A 20006-nucleotide genomic window follows, 5' to 3' on the forward strand; every position below is an offset into this window, starting at 1 on the left:
ACATTTTTTTAATTTATAAATCTGCTACTACTTTCATGTATTTTATATAAAATCAATTCTATATAACGAAAAATAAAAACTGAAAGCACACGTGACCAAATGTTGTTGTTTACGTTTAGCAAATGAGCAACCAGCATGGTAACAACAGAAAAATCCAACCAAACAAAAGATTAAAAGGTATATATTGTTTTATAAACAACTGCACACACATATATATAAGCTTTGAAAGCACCCCTTTGGCCACCATTATCATCATCCATTTGGCTTACTCTCCCTTCATTTCTCTTCAGCTGCTTTTTTCCCATCAATGGGGTGTGAAGCATCAAAGCTATACCTTAAAAAAGATAGGGTGCAAGCTAAAGTAATGTCTCTTCTCGGCCGGAAACTGGATGTGCTTAAGAGACGAAGGAGCCACTCTAGTATTTCTAAACAAATGCTGCCCAATCCTGGCTCGGAGGATGGCTCCATCAATGACCGCAAAAGCACTGCCGTATTGTCTCGAGTACCTGATGATGGCAGCGTCCGGTCTGCGAAAATAGCACCCACGGGTTCTGATAACGATGTTAGAGAACATGATAGTAAGGGAAACGGGAACGATGTTGAAGCTCGCAAGCCGATAGATAAAGAGGCCTCGGCCAAGGAAAAGATAACATTGGAAGAAAAAGATCACAAGACAGTTGAAGAAACTGAAAGGTTAAAGAAAGAACACTCTGCTAGTCTCCTTTGTCCTGGATCACCAAGTTTTAGAATTTACCTTAAGTCGGAACGATCTCTAAGCTCGAAACGAATCTCGACCTCGTAAAAATTATAGTTTAGGGTTTTCATCAGTCTTTTGAGTTGAACAGTTGAATACTAAAAAACTGTCTTTTTTTTTTCTTAAAGAAAGACAAAGCGAGTTTATGTTTTATCAACAATTCATTTAGAATGATTCGGAAATTGATAACGTATCAAGAGAGATAATGTCCGAAATCGGTTATAAGTTGTCTTAATAGTGAAATTTTCAAGTTTAAGCTAAAATTTAAAATATGATACTTTTACTCATCTTTTGACTTGTTTTAAAAAGTTAAATGCCAATTCATTTGAGTGATCTATAAAATTACACTTCAATGAGGCATCCTTAAATATAGATAATTTGTTTTAAGAAAATGAGAAAAATCAACAAAATATTTTATGAATAATAAAATAATAGAGTACAAAAAATATAGGGATTAAGATAAATAATCTCTCAAACTGCAAATTACTAAAAGTAACAGTAGTAAACAATAAGGATCAAAATGAAAATAATATGAAAATTAATGGCATAATTAGGAAGAACTAAATTAAATTTAATACACAAGATATGGATTAAAGGGAATTAAAATAAATTTAAAGGAAAATTACAAGGATTAAAAGGTAAATACATGTAATAGGGGACCAAAAATGGATTCTTAACAAAACTTAAGAAGACCGCAGAGATAATTTACCCTGAAAGTTAAAAAACGTGCATATCGAATTTCGGGTTGGACCTAGCCCACTATCGTATTCTAATGGCCGTTAGAGCTTAAATTTCATCATGGGCTCCGCCTTTAACACCCGAAACTAAAATTCGAGTTCAGTTTCAGGTCGTCATTATTTAATTTAAGTTTAATATAAAAATAAGTATTTAAATTATATCCCGAAATATAATTTGGTGATTAAATAATTATTTGTTAAAAATAAGTGTTTAATGTTTCTAACGTTACACTTTTAGGTGTCTGGACATTAACCGCCGTTAAAAATATCCGTTAAGTAGCACATGTCACGTTCTAGTAATTTTGAGAATTTGTATTAAAAATAAAAATATAATTTTTTAAGAAAAAAAACCCAAAACTTTAAAACCTTAATTTTAATCCATTTGCTACTGTCCACCGGCACCAACACCGTCAATCAACCGAACACCCAACGAAGTGTGAACGACCAACAATCCATGACCAAATCCCCCATACTTTTCCAATCGATCGAACACCCAAAAAACGTTATAAATGAAAGATTTCGTTTTAAAGTTTCAAATCCCTAAAAATCCCTTAAATCGATCGTGGTAATCGACCGTTTGATCGGATGTGGCAGTTAACCGTTTGTCAGTTGATCGGTCATGGTAGTGGCAGTGGCAGTCGACCATTGATCGTTTGCAGGGAAGGAGAACACGGGAGAAAAGAGAGAGGGGAGGTTTTTTTAAATAAAATATTTTTATTATTAAAAACATTAAAAAATTAAAAAATATAACGATAGTACCTTAAATTATAATAGATAAAACATTAAACATTTTTTTATTAAGGCTAAATTAAATAATGATGCCTTGAAAAATCGATTCGAAGTAACAAAAAAAACTGTGATTAAATATTGCTGTTGTTTACGGTTAGCAAAGGATAAAACCAACGTGGCAACAATAGAAAATTCCTATATATATATATATATATATATATATAAAAGAATCAAAGATATATATTAATTTATAAACAACTAAACTCCCGACAGTTGAATTATCAGTACAAATCCAAAACAAAATGTATATATATATATAAGCTTTGAAAGCACCCCTTTGGCCACCATTATCAATATCCATTTGGCTTCCTCTCCCTCCAGTTCTCTTTAGCTGCTTTTCTTCCATCAATGGGGTGTGAAGCATCAAAGCTATACGGTAAAAAAGATAGGGTGCAAGCTAAAGTAATGTCTCTTCTCAGCCGGAAACTGGATGCGGTTAGGAGACGAAAGAGCCACTCTAGTCTTTCTAAACAAATGCTGCCCAATCCTGGCTCGGAGGATGTCTCCATCGATGACCTCAAAAGCAGCGCATTATTGTCTCGAGTACCTGATGATGATGGCGTCCGGTCTGCCAAAATAGCGCCCACGGTTTCTGATAACGATGTTAGAGAACATGATAGTGAGGGAGATGGGGACAATGTTGAATCTCACAAGTCGAGAGATAAAGAGGCCTCGACCATGGAAAAGGCAACACTGGAAGAAAAAGATCATAAGATAGTTGAAGAAACTGAAAGGTTGAAGAAAGAACGGTCTGCTAGCCTCCATTGTCCTGAATCACCGAGTTTTAGATTTTACCTTAGGTCAGAACTGTCCTTTAGCTCAGAACCAATTTGGACATCGTGAAAATTTTTATTTGGAATTATCATCAACCTTTTAGGTTAAGTGATGTTGAATAATTAAAAATTACTATCTTTTTTTTTTAAAGAAAGACAAAGTGGATCCACGTCTTATCAGAAATTAATCTGAAATGATTCGAGAATCGATTATGTACGAGGGAGGAATGATAAACATCCTTACAGCACTCATAATCGGTTATAAGTTGTACTATTAATGGAATATACAAGTTAGAGCCAAAATTTTAAATATGATCGTTCTAATTACCTATGACTTGTTTTGAAAAGTTAGATGCCAAATCGTTTGGACGATCGTATAGGATTGCACTTCAATGATTTAGAAGGTTTTTTCAGAAACCTATTCTCACGATAAAGCATCCTTAAATATATATAATTTTTAAAAAATATAGAAATATACAAAATATTTTTTGAATAAGAAAAATAATTGTGTATAAAAAATATATGGGTTGGGATAAATAAAGTCTCAAATTGCAAAATACTAAAAATAATAAATTCAATTAAACAATAAGGATCAAAATGAAAATAATATGAAATTAAATGTTATAATTAGAAAGCAATAAATTGAAGTTAATATAAGAAATAGAGACTAAAATGTATTAAAATGAAATTTAAAAGAACAATTACCAGGATTAAATGGTAAATAAATGGAATAGGGACCAAAATGAATTCATAAAACCTGGGTCCTGGGAGGACTGTAGAGAGAATTTACCCCGAAACTTAATAAACGCTCAGACTCTGCTTCATGTTGAACTCGGTCCGTTGAGCTGGTATAAAACCCAAAAAATTGGATTCATGGCTTATTTTCCACACTTCTCTCCAAAAATTTAGTCTGTTCTCCCGTCTTTATAAACTTTCTCTACATAATACTGACAGCCATCACCGTCCATCGTCGATCCACTTGTTACTATATCTCGGTCAATTCGAAGTAATGTTGTTGTTGTTTATGGTTAGCAAATGAGAAAATTAGCATGATAACAACAGAAAATTCCTACAAAACAAAAGAATCAAAGGTATATATTGATTTATAAACAACTATACTCACCACAGTTGAATTATCAGTACAAATCCAAAACAAGATGCATATACATATAAAGGCTTTGAAAGCACCCCTTTGGCCACCATTATCAATAACCATTTGGCTTCCTATCCCTCCAGTTCTCTTCAACTGCTTTTTTGCCATCAATGGGGTGTGAAGCATCAAAGCTATACGGTAAAAAAGATAGGGTGCAAGCTAAAGTAATGTCTCTTATCAGCCGGAAACTGGATGCGCTTAAGAGGAGGAGCCACTCTAGTCTTTCTAAACAAATGCTTCCCAATACTGGCTCGAACGATGGCTATGACCGAAAAAGCAGCGCCGTATTATCTCGAGTACCTGATGAAGTGTCTGCTAGTCTGCTTTGTCCTGGATCTCCAAGTTTTAGATTTTACCTAACCGATAACGACGGTGAAGAGTGAAGAAATCCTCTGATGCATTGGTGCGGACAATTCGCCGGCGTTTTTTTTTGTTGGCTGTCTTGAACAGATCTCAGTATCCTCTTGTAATTTACAGCCATTGAAGAGGAACTGTGCGAAAGTTTTGCAGGGACGCTGCCTTGTAGCCTGTTGAAAGGTGAAATTATTTGTGAAAGGGCTGCAGCCTTGCTCTATATGTAATTTGAAATCTGAGAATTGATTGAGCTTCAAATATTTTAGGATAAATTACATATTTAGTACCTAAATTATTAGTTTTAGTACCTAAACTTTCAATTTTTTCAAAACCATACGTAAAATTTAGTTGTTGTTTCATTTTAGTACTACTGTTCAAAATTTAACGTTAATTTTTGAAAGAAATTGAAAGTTTAAGTACTAAAATAGCCTAAAACTGATAGTTTATGTACTAAACACGTTAAGTTTTTAACAATGAGATACTAAAATGAAACAAAAACTAAATGTTAGGCATGATTTTGAAAAAAAATAAAAGTTTAGGTATTAAAACAGATAAAAACTAATAATTTAGGTATTAAATACGTAATTCACCCAATATTTTCAAAAGAAAATACATAAAAAAAATCTAAAATATATAACAATTTTAAACTTTATGGAGAGCGATCACCCTATGTATTTGACTCAAATTCGATAGGTTTTGATCCGATCAAATTCGATTGAGCAGTTCTTTTAGAAAATGATTTTGGATTGTGTTAAGTGAATTTTTTTATTAAGTTGAGGTGATTACAAAGTAATATTGTTTTAAATATTCTCCTGTTTAACAATAAATGTTCAATCATCCTTACTACAGTCACTGGTGTTCAAAACCGTAGACCTCTAAAATAATAATCATTTATTTAACTACTGAGATAATTTAATTCGTGTCAAACGAAAAAGTTAATTCATTTTGGTCGCGACCTATTTTCAAGTTTTTGATGCACATATTAAATAAATCATAAAATTTAAAATTATTATTATATTATTTATTGAGTTATTTAATATTAATTTTTCATAATAAAAAACGATTTTATTTTTTATAGTGATTATTTTATAATTTTTATAATCGAGAGAGTAAAAATTGAAATACCTTATAATTGAACAACTATTTAATTGTTTTATCTTTATTTTTGTATTTTCCCCACAGTTCAGTCGTTCTTCGGTTTTTCCTTTGGCAGAAGGAAGATAAATAAAAAACAGTATCTTTTTCTCTGCGAGAGAGGAAATACGTTAAGGGTATGTGATTTACAACTTTGATATCGAAATTCCATTTAATGAAATTGCGAATTGATAGTTAAAGTTGGAATTTTTCCCTAAATCTTAATCGAAAACTTTCTCATTTGAGATTTGGTTTATTTTCTATCATTTATTTGAAATATTTTTGAATCTCAATTTGCCTAATTCGTAACCTACTGAATCTAAAACTTCAATTATCATTGTTTCTACTTTTCTGTTACTTTCAATTTCTAGTATAATATAAGACAGCATTACGCAAATGGGAAAAAATCAACTTTTGAATGTTGAAACTTTAAATCTGTTTACCTCTAAAATACTCAGCTTTCACCAAGTGAAAAAACAATGTGTAGCCTTCAACCAGGCAAGCTTCCTTGTTTTTTTAGAACTTTTTTAGTTCATGATTCAGCAAAGATTTAGTTTTTGAATCTGGGTTTTGCGTTTTCTAGGGTTTCAACGGGATGGAACAGTGGAAGGAGCAATTACAGCAGTTGAAGATTCAATTAGAGCAGTGGAAGATTCAATTGGAGCCGTGGAAGAATCAAGTGGAGCAGTGGTTGCATCCAGCTATTGAATATTTGAATGAAATACCACCAAGTCAACTCTATGTTGCTATTGCTGTCTTGCTCATGACTATCTTTCTTTTCTCCAGTAAGTTTGCTTTGCATTATAAACAATAACCATCGAACTAAAATGCTGTTTATTAATGTTTCTTGAAGAATTAGTAGGTTGTATTTTCCTCGGTTTCATATTTTTATCTTGGTTTATGCATTTAAAATTTGAAATGCCATCTCTTAGATGTTTTGAAGTCAATAATTGATTGTTTAACCTACAAATGCTTGTTTGATTTGGTTAGTTGCTCAATGCATGTTTTTAATTTTATGGATTTCTATCGAAAAAAACGTTAGTTTAAACCCTATTTGATTGAAATGGCTTAAGGAAGGTAACAATTTAGCGGTCTGTGAGATTTTCTCTTGAGGCAATTTTCTGATATAATCAGCTTCTCAATTGAACTTCGATTTATATTTATATACTTCTTCTCCCTCTTTGTCTTGCAGTCCGCTTGTTCAAACGCTCAAAATCAAATACCATCGTACTCACTGGCCTTAGTGGGAGTGGAAAAACTGTTCTTTACTATGCAGTATGCAGTGCCATTCTCTGCGTTGTTCCTTTTGAAAGTCTTTCTGAGTTACTAAATTCTTCTAGAAATTGTCCTGTTATGGCTGCTGAATGTACGATAATAATTGAAATGCCTAGTTGTGCGATGTTGTCATAGCTTTCTTGACATGATTTCCATGCCAGCTTCGTGATGGTTCCTCACATCAGGGTACTGTTACATCCATGGAACCAAATGAGGGGACTTTCGTGCTGAACTCTGAAAGTAACAAGGTAATTCATCTTAACCTGCTTTCGGAGGTTCGACTATGCTTTCTGTTTTTCTAAAAGGCATATGGGTTAAGCCTCTTATTTCACTCTATTGTTACCGATTGCAATTTTCTGACCGTTGTCCGAATTTTATCCAACTCCACATCCTTTTTTAATAAAAAAAACTATTTTTAACAGAAGCGGAAAATCAATCCTGTCCATCTTGTTGATGTTCCTGGGCATTCTCGTTTGCTGCCCAAACTGGATGACTTCTTGCCTCAAGCAGCTGGCATTGTGTTTGTTGTGGATGCAGTGGAGTTCTTACCAAATTGCTCTTTAGTTTCAGAGTAAGAATAGCTATGATAATGCACGCACTACTCTTTCAATTCTCTTCCTTCCACTTTCTGATTGCCAAGAAGGATATTAAACACGACATTCGCTTTTGTGCAACAGATATCTGTATGATATTTTAACCAGGGCCAGTGTGGTCAAGAAGAAAATTCCAGTTCTCATCTGTTGCAACAAATCTGATAAAGTGACTGCACATACCAAGGAGTTCATCAGAAAGCAATTAGAAAAGGAAATGTATGGCCTCAAGTTCTATTTTATCTGCATGTTCTATGGTTCTGTAATTATCGCAAAACCCTAGCCGATACTTTCAATAGATAGAAACTTGGGATATTTTACTTGCATAGACATAAAAATATGCATCTCTCTAGAACTATTTCATTTATTATTATATACTTAATCTGTCCTTTTTAACCATTTTTTAGTGAGAAACTGAAGGCATCAAGAAGTGCAATATCGGCAGCTGATATTTCAAATGACTTCACCCTGGGAGTACCCGGAGAAGTATTCGCGTTCTCTCAGTGTAGAAACGCGGTTACAATTGTCGAAGCTTCTGGTTTGAAGGGTGAAATAGCACAAGTAGAACAGTTTATCAGGGAACATGTAAAGCCCTAAAGTGTGATTTATTTTTCTGTAGAACTCTCTTTAAACCTGGTTTGAGTATTTCATATTGAATGCTGAAGGAACCTGGGAAAAACATTGAATCTATAAGAAAGGGGAGAGGAAAACTTTGATTCGAACCGATTTAGAGAGCTCAAGTTGATATTTAGATCTTTTATATCATTTGGCAACTTGTTCATCTGTGTCAATCAGAGAATGTAACCAGAAAATGATTTGATTCATAACTGCATTCCTCACAATGCTAGTTTTGTGATTTCAATACACAGTTCTTTGCTCCATAAAGAAATGGTTACATCATGCACTTCGGGTGTGTTAAGCCTGTCTGAGCCGGACAAGGATTCTTTTGGATTCAGGTTCCATCGGAGACCTATTCCAAAACCGAACCCAAGTCTGTTAAAGTGTTAAAACTTGTATCTAGCTAATGCAGTTCTTTCTTTCATTTTTTTTCTCAGAAATACAATTGTTGGCAAAGTTAAAATTAGAACAATTATCCATGTATAGAGTTTAATGGAAATAGCATGGCAGATGGAAGAATCAAAATCATGATAATGGCAATTCATCGGTTCACCAGTAATCCCTACAAGAGCAAGTTCCGTCTTTAAAAAGGTGGAACCAATTACGATCTCTTATGATAATTTCTCGTTCGTAAATGATCGATATTAGTTTGGTATACGTATGACAGTCGTTGCACATCCTGAGATTTCTAGCTATTTTTATAGGAGTGCCCTGAGTCGTTTGGATGAGCGCAAATGCAATGGCTAACTTCTGACTATGGCCTTTCAATCTCTGTCTCTTCTCTTCTTCATCTACATCCAGCAATACCTGAGATGTGTCGGGGGTATAACCTTTAAATTTCAGCAGCCACTCCATCTGGTGAATCATCTCGTAGATGCTTTTGCATCGAGGAAGTGACGTATCTTGCGAGACAAACTTGTGGATTCTTCTCCCGACCTCGACCAAGCTGAATCCCGGCACCTGGTTTAAACCTCTGAATCTGAACTTTAGATACCTCTGGCCATTTTTCAGCTCGTGCATACATATTCGACAGTATCACATAGTCACCGGGATTTTGCGAGTTTAACTGGAATAGATGCTTAGATGCAATCTCTCCAATTTCCAGGTTACAATGAACTCTACAAGCACTGAGAAGGCTTCTCCAGACCACATCATTGGGCTCGATAGGCATGCAACCATAAGGTCTACCATGCAACCATAATGTTGAACAGTGGTTCTATTCCATGCCCAGATTTCATTCTATCGAAGCACTCAAAGCCCTCATCAAGAAGGCCAGCATGACTGCAAGCACTTAATATGCCCACATAGACGACATCGGCTGGTTCAAGACCTTCTTCAAGCATCATTGAATATATCCTTAGAGCTTCTTCACCATGTCCATGCATCGCGAGCCCTGAAATCATTACAGTATAGGACATCTGGTTCCTTTTGGCCATCCTTTGAAAGAGTGATAATCCTTAAAAAGCACGTGATCTAATATAATTTTTTTTACAAACATAAGTATTTATAAAATAATATAGCTTCAAAAATCTCTCAATTATTTAATAATAAATATAAATATATATTTAAACATGAAACCTATAAAAATAATACTTTAACAATTAAAGTCAACTTAGTTCGTAATTCGTAAAACATAAATATCTGAGTCGTAGGATTATACATCATTTACAATCCACGCGCCAAACAATCCGATCGTGAGCATAAGGGTCAGTCCACAACGAAACAACAAACATTCAAGAGGAAACTACTACACAAAAATCCTACAAGCTGCTGCAACTGTAAAACAAAAAATAAACAGAAGAGAAGAAACTTGGGCCCACATTTCTCTCATTGTCTGCAGTGTTTCATCATTCTCTCTACAAATGGTTAATGTGTTGTAGTGCAGTCCCCTTTTTCTGTGGAGAGGCTTTCGAGGATTTATTTCGTCTTTTCTTTTGAGTTCTTCAAAGCACAGGAACGAAAAAATTTCCAAGGGTTTCCTTCTTCTCCTCTGAGATTTACTTTCGTGTTTTGATCCCATTTCTTTCCGGTATCTTTTCCTCTCTTCACTTTTCTTCTATTATATTCCCCACCTTCGCTTCTTTCTCCCATCATTTTCTCTTTTGTTTCTGTGCCGTTTGGATCAAGCTTTGTTTCCTATATGTTTGTTTGATTGAGACCTTCTTCTGTTTCTTGAAGCTTCAGTAACTGCCTGCCAATGTATTTCATTGCAGACTTGTTCAATTCTTGTTCTTCTTAGGAAAGTCTTGCTATTGAATAAGTTCACATGAAGCTTGAAATGTCTACTGTTTGACAATGACTGAATTCAATCGTATTTTTCTTGATGTTGAAAAAATCATATGTTTTTTAACACGAGCCCATCTTACTATTTGACCATCATTTATATCGATCTTGTTACCTCGTAGGGCTTTAGGATATTCTTGGTAAAAGTCTTCTCTTGGACAGACTTGACAAAAATGGATTTTTCCTTTATTTTCTCTTGGCTGACTGCCAGTTGTTTCAGTTATTTATTATTTTACAAAGCGTCGGTTGTTTAATCTACATGTGGGTCTCTTTTGTTATTCAAATTATGCCTGTATGTCATGGCCAGTTCTTGAACAACTGAATTTGCTTTTATTTCATTTAATTTGGGTCAAATAATTGATTTTTTTCCAATTTATCCTTTCAAAATTGAAGGCTTTCTTAGGCTGGCACTTTGTATGTTGAATTCTGGCTGCTTGTTGACTATTTTACAAAGGACCTTCATTGTTCTGAAGATTGCTTTCCAGGTACTTTGAGCTTATCCAAGCATTTCTCTGGATGCTACGGTATAGTTTGATCGATATGGGTGATACCTAAGAAGTTGCACTTTGAACCTCTAGCCCGACATATATTTTCGGCATTACATCTGAATAAATGGAGCAAAAGGAGGGTGAGAGTTGGAAAAGAGTGGTGGGGAAGATGCTTTCACCTGGTGCCTCACTACCTGAAGATTCATTTGAGCTTGATTACTCGATAGCAATGGAGTATATGGGTCCTCCAGTTGCTTATGAGGTACCTAGAGTTGAGCCTCTCGATGTAAATTCGCATGCCATACCTGCTGCAGAAGCACTGTCACAGTCCCAAAGGTCAGTTGCTAATGCTGCTCCACCAGTGATTGAGCCAATCCCCTTGCCAGTGTCTTACATTGCTGGTGTCACAATTCCGCGTACTCAGAGCCCAAGGGTTTCGCAAGCTCCGAATCCGTAGTGTCTGTGCTGCAAAATCCCGATTTTTCTTCAGCTTCTCCTAGCCCAGTTGGCAACCCTCCAAGTAATCATCCTAAACGAGCTGTTAACGAAGGAAAGAGAGTTCCAGTTGTTAAATTCAATACTGTTGATAAGTCAGAAGGGAAAGATGTGGATATGGATAAGAGTGTTTTTCCTGGATATGTTGGTGTTCCAACAGGAAAGAAGAAGAAAAGAGTCTGTTATCGTTGTGGTAAGAGAAGATGGGAAACGAAGGAATCTTGTCTGGTTTGAGGTGCTAAGTATTGCAACAATTGTGTGCTAAGGGCTATGGGCTCGATGCCTGAAGGACGAAAATGTGTGACATGAATTGGCCAGCCAATTGATGAATCAAAGCGGTTAAGGTTAGATAAACATTCTAGTCTCTTGTCTAGATTACTTAATCCGTTGGAGGTGAAGCAGATTATGAAAGCGGAGAAAGAATGTTCTGCTAATCAGCTCCGGCCGGAGCAGCTAATTGTGAATGGATATCCACTGAAGCCTGAAGAGACGGCTGAATTACTTGGATGCTCTTTACCTCCTATGTCGTAGAAGCCTGGAAGATACTGTTATGACAAGGAATCTGGTCTCTGGGGAAAGGTAAGTTTGTATTCACAATATGCTACTTTATTTTTCAAATGGCTATTCTAATCGAACAAGCAAGCAGAGGAGCATCTAGAATATGGTGACTTGATTGATTCGACCATCTCCTCTTATCGAATTGGCAGGAGGGAGAAAAACCAGATCGGGTCATTAGTTCAAACCTAAACTTCACAGGCAAGCTTAATCCTGATGCAAGCAATGGCAATACTTAAGTCTATATCAATGGAAGGGAAATTACAAAACTTGAATTGAGGGTGCTAAAGGTAGCAAATATAAAAGTTAATACAGGATCTATTATTAATTTCCATTGATCATTGTTTCTTTTTTTTTTCTCTGTTTGATAGCATACATTTAGGGTTCTCATTCTTATGCACTTGTGAGGCATAACCAGTTAGAAGTAACAGATTCCTTTTATAAAACTCATTAACACCTTAGTTTCCTGTATTATGGCCTTTCCTTTAGACGTCTTAATGTATGTTTAACTTTAGCATCTGATAAAAACGTGAATGGGAATGATACATGATATCAAATGCACGTCATCGTATTGTATTAAACTAATCATGATGTATCCTTTCGACGTGTTCAGTTGGCAAATGTGCAGTGTCCTCGTGACACTCATTTTTGGGTCTATGATGATGGTCGCTATGAGGAAGAAGGTCAGAATAACATTAGAGGAAACATCTGGGAGAAGGTATGTAAATTTCTAGCAGCCTCAATTGTACCATGGCTATTATAATTATACGTGATGTGGATTTGTTTTTTACGATACAGGCATCGGCTCGTTTTGTCTGTACCTTGTTTTCTTTGCCTGTGCCCAATGGCCAACCTCAAGGAGCGAGAGAGGAGGCGAGCAATTATGCTACAGTTCCAAATTACCTAGAGCAAAAACGAACCCAGAAGCTTCTTCTACTCTGGCTTCAAGGCTCTGGAACAAGCACCATCTTCAAGCAGGTTTGACATTTTCTTGTTGCTATTAAGACTAGTTTATTCTAATAATTATCCTTTACATTATCATATCAATAGCTTTAAGATGCACTTAGAATGAAAGTAAGGTCACTAAAAACATTTATACCTACAAGGTAGTTGGAGAGAATATCTCGCTTAAGCATGAAGAACGTCTGTCATTCCAATTTATTAGTAGACAAGGAATAATTAAGGTGATTAGGAAGCTTTAAATTGTGGATTTGCATTTAGTTCAACTCCACCAACGCTTTCAATGGAACGGGCTGAATGTATATTTGGGATGGGATCGTGTGGATCAAATTATCTGAAATTTTGTTTTCCTTTATGCTTTCTTGGTTTAGGAAAAATTGATTTGTAGTTGATGACTAGTCTGCACAGTTTTTAAATTGCAGTTGAGTTCATTTTAAATTAACTGCAGGAACTGAAGTTGATGATCCAGAGAAATATGTACAGGTACCTTAGCATATTACCGGATGGACGGGAGTGGTTTGAGGAGGAAGCAATATCTGGAACACGAGAACTAGCTGCCGCCGATCACGACTCTGAAGCTGGTATTGTGTATAATGCTTGTTTTGTAAAAGCTATCTATGTGATGATGCTTCTAAGATCGCCCAGAGATGCCAAAAAACAAAAATAAAAATAATTACAACTCTTTCAACATGTAAACAATGCTTTAATCATGTTTCAGGAAGGGAGGTTGATTCTGGTGAAACTAAACAATGCGTTTATTCTATCAACACGAGGCTAAATCATTTTGCTGACTGGCTTCTGGACATTATAGCCACTGGAGATTTGGATGCATTTTCCCCTGCGGCAACACGTGAGTATGCTTCACTAGTTCAGGAGTTGTGGTAAGATCCTGCTGTGCTGCACACTTATAGAAGAAAAGATGAGCTTCACTTTCGTCCGGATGTTGCAGAGTACTTCTTAAGCAGGGTATGCCAACTTATCTTTACATTTTATGCATCATATGTTGTCTTAATCTTTGCCAAAACTCACATCAAGTCTTGACTGTGCGTTATGCTTTTGTTTTCTACAGGCTATTGAGGTGTCGAGCAATGAATACGAACCTACTGATCGTGACATTCTTTATGCTGAAGGGGTCAACCAAGGGAATGGCTTGGCTTTCATGGAGTTTTCGCTCGATGATTGTAGTCCAATGTCCGAAACCTACACAGACAATTTGGAAGCTCCCTCCCAACCCTTAACCAAGTAATTCTTTCCTGACATTCTGTTGTTGCCTTGAATGAAAGGTTTCCTAAATAATGGTCTCATCACATGCGGTTACAGCATCAATGTTTGCAATCTTAGGCTTTTCTTTTTCCTTTTATAGGTATCAACTCATAAGGGTAAATACGAAGGGGATTAATGAAGGATGCAAGTGGGTGGAAATGTTTGAAGATGTGCGAGTAGTAGTCTTCTGTGTTGCCCTTAGTGATTACGTTCTGATGTCGATAGCACCAGATAGCAGCAGCAGTGGATCACTACTTCAAAACAAGATGATGCAGACGAAGGAGCTATATGAAACGATGTTAAGGCACCCTTGCTTTAAGGATACCCCTTTTGTGTTGATACTAAACAAGTATGATCTGTTTGAGGACAAGGTCAATCGGGTGCCTTTAAGTACTTGCGAGTGGTTCAACGATTTCAGGTCAGCGAGACAAGTACAAAGTCACCAGTCTCTCGCTCAACAGGCTTACTTTTACGTTTCGATGAAGTTCAAGGATCTTTATGCTTCCCTTACCAGACAGAAGCTGTTTGTGTCACAAGCTAGGGCAAGGGACCACCGGATGCCGATTGATGAAGCATTTAAATATATATAAGAGAGGTTCTCAAAAGGGAAGAGGAGAAAGACCAAAACTATGGAGGAGGAGAGGACTCATTTTACAGTAGACGTTAGTTCGTCGCTGTTTGTACACCAAGAATGACCGCATCGGAAATTTGCTTGTATAAAGAAAGTTGTAGGAGCATTGTGGTTGCCGAATGGAATAAGGATAGCTGTTGTAATTTTATTTTTTTAGATATCATTCCAGGATTGACTCTTCGTCATGCATGATTCCGTAGAACTTACTGTAGTTAAGAGTGACCCATGCGATTCCTATCCCAAAATATGGCTTATTTTGAAGAGAAAAAAAGCACCGTATATCTCTCATTGAAGAATCTGAAATTAAAACCTTGATGTGGTCAAAGTTGTTAAAGCAAATTTTTATCACCCTTGGCGACCCGGATTCAAGCTGCATAATCTGCACGCGTGTGTAAGTTTAGATCCAGATCTTTTCAAAATATAATAATAATCTGAAATCAGATATGTTACAGAATTCCAATTGGTTTGACTGTTCTGGGGTAGCAATTTTTGTATAACATGTAAGTGGCAACTTAATCAAACATCTTAGTAGTTAAATAGCCCAGAAGTACGACTTGAAATTGCAAGCCAAACATATAAATTTTGCAGAAAAGGAAATGAAAATGCACTTTTTCATCCACAAAAAAGTGGATTTGATTGTATCTGATGAAAAATCCCAATACACAGTTGAAGAAAGAGAAGGGTGATGTTTTTTTAGTTTTTAATGTATCCTCACTCAGGCATGCAACTGCCATTGTAGATCCAACGAATGCCAAAACGTGAAAAGTCTAGAACATAGGCCCCTCCTTTCAGAACAATGATTTAAAGATCCCTTCAAAGGAATCATACAAAGATGGCTCTACCTGCGCACATCACTAACACTTACCTCTCATCGCTCTCTCTCCTTTTCTTTCTTTTCAAAATTGTTACAATGGGCAGAAGGAATCGTACAGGAAAATCATGATGCAACAAGGTCAGGCGTTTCAGCTTCAATCGATAATGACGTAGTACGCACTTTTTCCATCCAACTATCCAACCGCTCACGCAAGGGCTTGATCTGTGGAATCCCCAAAACTCTTGGCTGCACCCAAGAGACATGAACTGCTCCCTCAACTTGATCAATTATGCCCTCAATCAGATGAACCTGCAGTCGTTATTTGCAAAAAGGTTATACAAGTTATCTTTAGAATTTTGAATCATCTAAGAGACCAGAACAATGTAAATACAATGAAGCATCCCCAACAGAAATACAGACTTTGACTTCTACCAATGTTCACTATACTTGATAATTTGTTTTTTCCTTAGTTTTTGTCCAATGTTATTTGTTCCCCTTTAATAATTTGTATTCCCTATTAAGGCGTCATCAAAAATATTGAGATAAAGGAAAAGGAAAACTGAAAAAACAAAGATTGAAAAAATTGTGAATGTTTTTAACTTACAGACAGGCTCTTCATGAGAAGATGCTCAACATCCTCAATTGACAGTTTTGTTCTCTCAGAAATAACTTTTAACGGAATAGTTCGATCATCGGATGGCCGGCTGCATTGAAACATATTGTAGTTTAGATTTTAACCATGCTTTCAATTATCAGCAACTTTGGCCACATCCCTTAGGGAACACTACAGCCATACACACCTGAAGATAATCTCCATCAAACATAGAATATTAATTTTTTCCAACAGCTTCTTCTCATTCTCAACCAGGGCTGGTTGAGCACTCAATGCAGCATTGTGCACCCGACACAATTGTTCATAGCGAACCAAATTCCCTGTGTTGAAAGCTTGGAGGATATAATAAAGCCACTCCACCTTGGTCCCCAAAAGACTCTTTATCTGTAAAAGATGCCAAATATCATCATCTCAAACATAACAAAATAGAAACATTAAAGCAAAGAAATTCAGAAGGAAAAAAAAACCTACAACAATAGCAGCCTTTTAAATCAGCCCCACATGATGAAAAATAAGCATGTATGCATGTAATTGCAATAGCATAAAAGAAAATACAAAACAAAATGAAGCTCTTATCAGCCGGCACCTTTCAGCCACTACTTAGCTCCCTTGGACTTCCACGTATATTTAACCTGAGCATCATAAACTATACTTGTGAACCTTATCTTTGTGCAATTCAAAGCAATTAAGCATTCCATAACATTTTTAAGGAGCTCTCTACATGCAAAAAGTGCTTTAAATTTTTCATCAAATCAAAGCTTGAATTAACAGCCCAAACTAGAACTGAACTAAATCCCCCATCTACACTGGAATTATATCAGACTTTAGATAAAAAGAGGCACAGAAATATGACTCAACGAACCATCGCTGGTATTTATCGTGCAAATAGAAGTATACTGCACTAAAAATTAACTTATACACGCTTCACTTATAAATAAAAGAGAAAATAACAAGCAGGTCAGGGTAACATCAATTAAAAGTTAACTTTTTCATACATAACTAGTTAAGAAAGAACAAAAAGTCAGGAATATTGTTTGAACTAAATAATGGCACATATTGCTGCCACGACATGAAACTATAGTGAAATTAAGAAACTTGATAAAAGATGTACTCACAATTGGATGAGCAAGGAGTTCTCCAAAGTTGTAGATGTTATCGCCCAAGAGAGCAGAAAGGGACAGATCAAATGCCAAATCCTATACCAAAGAATTTAAAATAAAATAAAATGAAATAAAGCCAATGGATAAATATATTCAGCAGCCAAATAAAAAGGTCTAAATGCTCTTTAGCATATTTATTTCCATCAATTTTATGACTGGACTGGAAGGGTCAGGAAAACAAAATATTTAAGCACCACCTCACAATCAACGTTATCTTTCAAACTGTGGTATGCCACTTTTGAGCATTTTTTGTCGTTAAATGTATACATGGCTACTTGATTCACCACGACATTATAAAATTAGAGATTGGAGATAAGAGAAGAAGTTTTAGCAAGAAAGAAAGGGTTAAAAAACTAGTAAGACATGGCTTTAGACTTCAGAGGCACTGCTGTTACCTAAATTGGTTGATAAATCGATTATTAAATGATAATAATAATAATAATAATAACCTAAGAAGGAATCTTAAGTCTGACCAATAGGAAGTGTAACACAAGCTTCATAGATAAGGAAAATTAATGGCAAACAAACATGGGGCTCGTTAGTATAGAGCTGGACTTCAAATAACCTGATTCAAATATATGCAGTCTCAAATGTCAATAACAACTTTTTTAGAAGTAAGATTAACACGCTCCAAGAATATCATAAGGTAGTAAATTTGGACTGGCAGAAAAAACATTAACCAATAAAAACATACCAGCTTAAAAGATTCTGAGAGAGACTCCACTGATGTGTAAGCAAGATAAAGGAGAGCACATTTGTAGAACTCCGCAAAATCTTGAAGAAATTTATGGTATTGAGATGAAACCCAATAGTAGGTAGCATATACAGATGGATCTATGTCAGTCATACTGTCAAGGATACTCTTTCCATCATCAAGAAGTTTCCTGCATTCTTTTTGATCTCCTTGCTCAAGCTTGAATTTGGAAATTTGCATCTTAATATAAAGAATTGGCTCTTCTATGCGCTGCTCTTTAGTAGCCTGAACCTTTTCAATCACGCCTTCAAGAAAACTGATAGCGGCCTCTTTCTCTGAGTACTGCTGAGAAACTATAACAGCAAAATGTGCAAGCTTGAGGGGATTAATCTTGGTCTCGAAGTCGGTGATAAAGTTGTGATACAACTTTATCAGTGCATCTCCAGCCTGAAATTTATGAGAAACAAGTGCTATAGAAAGTTAGATGACCTAGGCAACATCTACCAAATGGGGTTCAATTAGTTCATTTTCTAATATGTACGAATGAACCACTACAACAAATAGAAAGCCAACTTTCAAAATGAAAAATCACCAAGTAAACAACGCTTCAGATTAGTTATCTATGCATTATACACTGACACAAGAGAGCAGTAGGAAACCGCGATTGAATTTTCCAGATGTAGAATATAAAACCAAGAGTCGTAAGAATCGCATCTAATGCTTTCAATTCTACAATTCAGAGAAGATTTTTGTCCTGAAATATACATGAAAAAGCTTTAGATGCTCATTGTCATTTTCCATATACTTCATCAAGCTTAATCCTGCGTGCAATCCCGAAGGTTTCCACTATTTTCCCTTTTACTGCAACTTAACAGCAATTACATGACCAAAAGCATTACAATAAAAAATATAAGGAAAGACCCAACTGAGTATAGTTTTTTTTAACAATCTACGAGTTATTGAACAACAAAGCAATAAACATTTCTTATTAATTTCGTTCCAAAGTTAAAACTAAAATAGTAAAAAATATATAAAACCCTAATTAACCCCCGAAATGAAATCCCAATTCTACTATAAAACCCTAGGGAAAAAAGAAAAGGAAAATATAATTGGCTCCATTCAAGAACCCTAACTCCCCAATTCTAAAATCCAAAATACAGAAGAGATATACGAACTCCAAACCCAAACATGGAATAGAATGAAAGACCTGAAAGGCGGAGAGTGTAACGAATTGATCGAGCTTGAGAGTGAGCTGATGCCAGAGTTTCTTCTGATACAGATCTGCAAGAGAGAATTGTACCAGTCGGCTAGCTCCGGATGTTCATTTTGAATGGAATCTAGGTATTGTAAGGCCGCCATGGCTCTCAAACACACCCCACAGAGTCGAAGCACAGAGAGAGAAGCTGAAGCCTTGATTTAGAAATTTCAACTTTGGTTTTCTGTGTCTCAATAGGAGTTCTGAAGCGGAAAACAAGAATATCAATCGACGAAAGAAAAAAAGCGGACTTAAGAAAAGGATAATTATACTTCGGGTCGGCTTGCTGTGCAAGTTATTTAGTTGCATATATTATAGCCCAAGAAAAGGATAATGGGCTTTTCCGGGTTACATGATCTTGTAGTTGGAGCATATATTATAGCTGAAAATAATAATTCTCTCGTTAATTATTAAAATTATTTAGTTTGTGTAACATAAATATCTCTTTTATTATTATGTTGAGATGATTATAAAGTAATAACTTTTTTAATTAATTTTTACTATTTGACAATGTATTCTAAATCACTTTAATATAATTGCTGGTATTCAAACTCATAATTTTTAGAAACAATAACGATTCTTTTAACACTTAAGATAAATTGATGCGTACTACATCAT

The 20006-nt window shown here is 35.6% G+C and overlaps 1 protein-coding gene and 2 pseudogenes across 1 annotated transcript; 2 read left to right on the forward strand and 1 right to left on the reverse strand.

Annotated features, from left to right (window-relative positions):
- The first annotated feature begins 5739 nt into the window (after positions 1-5739).
- On the forward strand, positions 5740-8324 carry LOC120199507 (signal recognition particle receptor subunit beta-like). The gene is made up of 7 exons (XM_039200565.1): positions 5740-5831; positions 6278-6479; positions 6887-6969; positions 7131-7217; positions 7392-7540; positions 7647-7778; positions 7967-8324. Exons 2-7 carry the CDS (start codon positions 6290-6292, stop codon positions 8154-8156), a joined length of 831 nt encoding a protein of 276 aa, XP_039056496.1. The 5' UTR covers positions 5740-5831; positions 6278-6289; the 3' UTR covers positions 8157-8324.
- Positions 8325-10411: 2087 nt separating this feature from the next.
- LOC120199510 lies at positions 10412-14916 on the forward strand (annotated as a pseudogene).
- A 529-nt stretch (positions 14917-15445) lies between these two features.
- LOC120199508 lies at positions 15446-19613 on the reverse strand (annotated as a pseudogene).
- Positions 19614-20006: the final 393 nt, after the last annotated feature.

This window comes from Hibiscus syriacus, unplaced genomic scaffold (assembly GCF_006381635.1).
Source record: "Hibiscus syriacus cultivar Baekdansim isolate YM2019G1 unplaced genomic scaffold, ASM638163v2 tig00005459_pilon, whole genome shotgun sequence".
NCBI classification, from domain to species: domain Eukaryota; kingdom Viridiplantae; phylum Streptophyta; class Magnoliopsida; order Malvales; family Malvaceae; genus Hibiscus; species Hibiscus syriacus.